The sequence below is a fragment of the Sapajus apella genome, unplaced genomic scaffold, assembly GCF_009761245.1.
Source record: "Sapajus apella isolate SASKATOON/1434 unplaced genomic scaffold, GSC_monkey_1.0 scaffold19, whole genome shotgun sequence".
NCBI classification, from domain to species: Eukaryota; Metazoa; Chordata; class Mammalia; order Primates; family Cebidae; genus Sapajus; species Sapajus apella.
In genome coordinates, this window is record NW_022436959.1 from 5,732,615 (window position 1) to 5,738,614 (window position 6,000).

At 47.4% G+C, this 6,000-nt stretch overlaps 2 protein-coding genes across 8 annotated transcripts in view; both read left to right on the forward strand.

Moving 5' to 3' along the window:
- Nucleotides 1–783, forward strand: part of PDE1C (phosphodiesterase 1C) — a 551,218-nt gene extending 550,435 nt beyond the window's left edge. The window contains exon 19 of the mRNA XM_032286655.1: nt 199–783. Within this exon, the coding sequence (XP_032142546.1) occupies nt 199–227 (29 nt within the window). The 3' untranslated portion in view covers nt 228–783. The remainder of the gene's footprint in view (nt 1–198) is intronic.
- Nucleotides 784–1,922: 1,139 nt separating this feature from the next.
- LOC116557379 (vitamin K epoxide reductase complex subunit 1-like protein 1) overlaps nt 1,923–6,000 on the forward strand; it is a 69,993-nt gene continuing 65,915 nt past the window's right edge. For 2 of the 7 annotated variants that reach the window (XR_004271496.1, XM_032286848.1), the window contains exon 1: nt 1,969–2,388. Coding sequence is in view for 1 of the 7 variants with exons in the window: in XM_032286848.1 (XP_032142739.1) it covers nt 2,195–2,388 (194 nt within the window). In the remaining 6 variants the exon portion in view is untranslated. Of the gene's footprint in view, nt 2,389–6,000 lie in introns of all 7 variants that reach the window. The other 5 variants (XR_004271489.1, XR_004271494.1, XR_004271492.1 and 2 more) reach the window with 5 other exon arrangements.

The following is a 6,000-nucleotide window of genomic DNA, read 5'->3' on the forward strand; positions in this document are numbered from 1 at the left end:
GATCCACCCACCTTGGCCTTCTAAAATTCTGGGATTACAGGCGTGAGCCATCTGCCTTGCTGGACCTAGGTGCTATTTTCTAAGTAGCAATAAAATACATGAAAGTGATGGGATGTCACTTCTGGGATTAGGTTACAAAGAAGACTGTGATCCCTCTCGCATTTTCTTTTTCTCTCTCTTCCTCTTTCTCCTCCCTAGCCCTGGGGCAAGACAGCTGCTTCTTATGAAGAGGTGCAAGTAGACAGGAAGTGAGGTCTCCAGCCAACAGAGAGGACCTGAGGCCTGCCAGCAGCTATAGAAGTGAGTTTGAAAGAGGGTTGTGAAGCCTTGAGAGAGCTGTAGTCCTGGCTGACAGCTTGATTGTATCTTCATAAGAGCCTGAGCCAGAGGACACAGCTCATCTCACCCAGATTCCTAGCCCACTGAAACTGTGAGAAAAAAAAAAGTGTGTTTATTAAGCGGCTAAATTTGGGGCGATTTTTATCCAACAATAGGTAATGAATGCAAGGATATTGCTTATTACTCAAAATCACTATATAAAGCCCCTGAAAAATTGAAAACTGCAACTAGGGAAACACTGAGAGTCTCCAAGAACACTGTGTTTCTTCTTAGAGACAGTGAGAAAAGCACATACATGTGTTTTCCTTTTAGTTTTGGCCACCAGGAAGCTCAGAGCCAAATGTGTGACCCAATTTTAATAACTGTGTAAGCCTCTATGACCTGCTTATCTGTGTTCTTATTCCTGGCCTTTCATTTTATTCTGACTTTCTCTCTCTCTCTCTTTTGAAACAAGACAGAGTTTTGCTCTTGTTGCCCAGGCTGGAGTGCAGTGGCGTGATCTCGGCTCACCTCAAACTCTGCCTCCCAGGTTCAAGAGATTCTCCTGCCTCAGCCTCTCGAATAGCAGCTGGGATCACAGTCATGCACCACCAAGCCTGACTAATTTTGTATTTTTAGTAGAGACAGGGTTTCCTCCATGGTCAGACTGGTCTTGAATTCCTGACCTCATGTGATCCACCTGCCTCAGCCTCCCAAAGTGCTGGGATTACAGGTGTGAGCCACTGCACCTGGGCCTGACTTTTCCTTTTCTTCCTACTGATTTTATTAGCTCATCTATATTTTTCTATGTGATATGAATTATGGTAAGCCACCTCAAATTCAGCTTGCAGAGAAGCAAGGCATTTGTAAATTTTTTTTTTTTTTTTGAGACTCTCACTCTATGTCCCAGGATGGAGTTCAGTGGCGCGATCTCGGCACACTGCAATCTCCGCCTCCCGGGTTCAAGTGATTCTCATTCCTCAGCCTCCCAAGTAGCTGGGATTACAGGCGCGCACCACCATGCCTGGCTAATTTTTTATTTTTATTTTTAGTAGAAACCAGGGTTTCACCATGTAGGCCAGGCTAGTCTCGAACTCCTAACCTCAAGTGATTCACCTGCCTCGGCCTCCCGAAGTGTTGGGATTGCAGGCGTGAGCCACCGCGCCCAGCGCACACATCATTTTTTAAAGACAGTTTTTAAATTTAAAACATAGTTTTGCACATTAAAAAACGTTTTGCACAGGCTGAACACAAAGTTCCCGGAGGTAGTGGTAAGGAGATCAGGTCATAGGAGGGTGGCTCCGGAGCCCCAAGCATTGGCCAGGGGTGATTTGGATTGGGTAAGAAATATCAAGTGATAGCGATGGAAAAGGGAAAAAGGAGAGCAATTGATTGCCATCCCCAGAGGGAGGGGCCGGCAGAGGGCTCACCCACTCACCCACAGTGGGATCCTTGCAACGTGATCCTGGCAACGGCTCCCCTAATCCCTCCCGCCCAGTTCCGCCCAGTCCCGCCCCTCACCCGGACCCTGCCCTCACCCGGGCCCCGCCCCCTCCCGAGCCCCGCCCTTCACGCACGCAGCGACGCACCGCCTCAGTCTCCGCCAGCCAATCCGGCCTCTCCGGTGGTTGCGCGCTCCGCCCCCTCCGTCTGAGCCCGCGCGGGCCTTCTCTGCTCCGCCCGCCTCACTCCTTTCTGGGCGGTTGGGCAGCGCGCCTGTCCCGGCGGGGCGCGCAGCGAGCGACCCAGCCTCTGGGACGCGGTGGCGGCGGTTGCGGCGGCGGCGACGGCGGCGACGGCTGGGTCTGCCCAGACTGCGGCGGAGGCGGTGGCTGAGGTGGAGGCGGAAGGAGGCGGCGGCTGCAGAGGGGGGAAGATGGCGGCGTCTGTCCCGCTGAGAGTGTCGGTGCCGCCGTGGGAGCTGGTGGCCTGGTACGCCGTGTGCCCTTCCCGGATACTGCTCTATTTCTACACCGACTACGTGGAGCGGGAGAAGGAGTGGGACCCCGAGCACCGGACCCTCTGCAACCTGGGGTCCTGGGTAAAGTGCTCCGCCGCCCTTGCCTCCAGGTAGCTAGCGTTGGGGAGTGGGCCGTGAGCGGCCGCGCGGGGCGAGGGCGGAGGCTGGGGGTTGGGAGCGGGAGGCGGGAGCTCGGGCCTGGGGGCGGCGGGGACCCGGCCGCGGGGAAACGGACCGGGTCGGGGCCGGGGCTGGGCGCTCCTGCCCCTGGGCCGCCCCAGCCCAGGCCACGCCGCGAAGGTGGCGGGACCTCGAGGCCGCCAGGGGGAGATGAAGTGACAGAGTGCAGCCGGGAGGCCGGGGCGGTCGTGTTGCTGTTGGGCGGGCGGGGCCCGCGCTGGGCTGGAGCGCGAGGGTCTCCGGAGTGTGGGTCCCAGCCGGCCTGACCGGTGTATTGGTTGTCTGGAAGGCGGGCCGGGGGTGTGGGACCCTGTCCGCTGCACCCGCGAGGCCAGAGGCCACCTCTTGTCCACCCGTCGCTGCAGCCGAGGCTTTAGGGGCCCGGCGCGGACTCAGGGGGCTTGCGTTTCCCATTGTCTTCCTGGTACTAGGACAGGTGTTTCCGTGGTCAGGCCTCTTTGTACTCCAGCGCTAGTGAGAATTTGTGGACTTACTGAGACGGTGACATTTGCGGGCAAACACAAATTTGACCCTACTCTGGAAGAAGATACCGGCACTTAAAATATCTGATTTCTTGGATTTCTCCTCGTATATTTGAGTGTGCCAGGAGGGGGAAATGGTCTGCGTTTGGGTCTGAGTTTACGCTTCACTGGAGTAAAGGACAAGTATGTTATGTGTATGGTAGTGTTTTAGGCATTGGGGTGACTTTTAAACGTTGTTGCTTATTAGTATACTAGGATACCCACAACAGATTAAAAACACATGCTTTGCTAAACTTGAGTGATTGGTTTGTGTTACTGATCATTTTATTTTTTTTTAAATGTAATTGGTTTGTCTGTTATGTTTTATTTTAACGCGTTAAATTTTCCTAGGCAAGTTACTTTGAAAAAGGGAGGAATTTACTTTTTGGTGTTTTTTTTTGTTTGTTTTGTTTCGTTTTGTTTTGTTTTGTTTTGTTTTTTAGACAAGTTTCGCTCTTGTTACCCAGGCTGGAGTGCAATGGCTCGATCTCGGCTCACCGCAACCTCCGCCTCCTGGGTTCAAGCAATTCTCCTGCCTCAGCCTCCTGAGTAGCTGGGATTACAGGCACGCGCCACCATGCCCAGCTGATTTTTTGTATTTTTAGTAGAGACGGGGTTTCACCATGTTGACCAGGATGGTCTCGATCTCTTGACCTCGTGATCCACCCGCCTTGGCCTCCCAAAGTGCTGGGATTACAGGCGTGTGCCACCGCGCCCGGCCCGGAATTTACGTTTTAAAGGTGGCTGCTGTTTTTGTTTGTTTGTTTTTTGGGGGGTTTAAAAACGTAACAGAAGTCGAAGGAATGATTTCAGAATTGGTAGGTTACGATTTTAATAGTGACTATGTCTAATATTTAGATGTTTGTTAACAACAGTAGTCACATTTGAGCAATTTCTTCTCTTCCTGTTGATTGGTAAATTGGTATGTAGACAGAAATGTATAGTTCACTAGTTTATTTCGACTGACATATTGTTGATTACATGAACAAGGTAGCACTGTAGTTTGTCTTGTTATTGGTTACAAACTTCAGGGTGCAGATCTTTCCACTTAGCCTTATCATGGACCAGATACTCTATCTCATTTGCTCATAAACCAAAATCCTGTAGCTTTTTACAGAGGAAATAGTTATCACGTGGCCAAATGAAGCAATTTGAGAATGCATTTAAAATGTAGGTATTAATTTACTGGGGAAAATACATAAATGTGACAAAAAGCTCACATTTGTTGTTGGTGGTTATTCTGAACCAAGTTAATAGGCTGATTAGACTCTCATACCCTTTGAGAAACATTAAGTGTCTTTTATGCAAAATTTTTGTGTTATATCCGCTTTGGGAAAGAAGTTTTAAACTCATAAGTACCTTCCACGTGAAGTTAGTTGAATGAATAAAATATATAAGGAAAACATGATGCAGCAGCACATTTCAAGTATTTAAGAAACAAGAACTAAAAATAACTTTTGATCCTAGGTTAATATGGAATTTAACCAGAATTATGAGTAATTTCAGATTTTTTTTGAAACAAGTCTAAAATAAATGGATCTTTTAAAATTGGGGCATGGGAGGAGTACTTTACTGTATGCTTAAGTTCTTAAAATTGACTTTCTTTAAAAAAGAGAGTTTTGAACCATATAAGCATACACTCTAAATATTCTCAGTTATATATCCTGCAAGAACTGCGTGTTTGTGCATCATAAAATATCAAGAAATATATTAAAAGTATAAGTACATGTAAGACTAAAGGTAACTGGATCTCTTTATAGTTTTTAATGTGAATTTAATATGTTGTGACTGAAAGTGTTTCAGTGTGTAGCTGTGGACATAAAACAGTTTAACTTAGATGCTTGTTAAAGGATAGGTAAAAATAAGATATACTAATAAGAGTAAATAATTCACTTGCTATCTATACAGTGAAATTATTTTAAGAAATTTGTTCAGTTTGATCAGCCTGTTTATAAACTACTTGTAAAAATCAAGTAGTTTATAAACTACTCATTTAATAAATGAATTCACAGGTCGACTTATTTTGGAAATAGTTTATAAACAGGCTGAGCAAAGTCACATGTATATATACATATATAATCACATATACGCATATAGACTAATTTTCTTTTGGAAGTAGGTAGACAAAACATTGAAAGTTTTTATTTTGTCTAGTGGAAAGAGACTTTAAATGAAAGCTGATTATTGGACACCTCAAGTTAGTTTCTTTTGAGTAGTGATTACCATGTAGCAGTACCACTCGAAGATGTGACTCTTAGGAAAAGAAAGTTTGAGCCCAGGCTGGGTGCGGTGGCTCATGCCTGTAATACCAGCACTTTGGGAGGCCGAGGTGGGCGGATCACCTGAGGTCCGGAGTTTGAGACCAGCCTGACCAACATGGAGAAACCCAGTCTCTACTAGGAATACAAAATTAGGTGGGTGGGCATGGTGGTGCATGCCTGTAATCCCAGCTACTCGGGAGGCTGAGGCAGGAGAATTGCTCGAACCTGGGAGACAGAGGTTGCAGTGAGCCGAGATCACGCCATTGCACTCCAGTCTGGACAAGAGCGAAATTTTGTCTCAAATAACTAAGAGTGAAGCCACCTGGCTCACGCCTGTGATCCCAGCACTTCGGGAGGCTGAGGTGGGTGGATCATCCGAGGTCGGGAGTTTGAGGCCAGCCTGACCAAATGGAGAAACCCTGTCTCTACTAAAAATACAAAACTAGCTGGGCGTGGTGGTGCATACCTGTAATCTCAGCTACTCGGGAAGCTGAGGCAGAAGAATCACTTGAACCTGGGAGTAGGACGTTGCGGTGAGCTGAATTCGCACCACTGCAGTCCAACCTGGTCAACAAGAGCGAAACTGTCTCAAAAAAAAAAATAATAAGTTTGAGAAAATTTAACAGATGAAAAAGATTCTGAAGAAAGTCCTCTTCCAGGATCCAGTGTCAGCACATGGTTTTGGATTGCTTATACTCAACTTGATTCTCATTTCACAATCCCCAAATGTCCTAATCCAAACAGAATAAGGTAGAGGTTA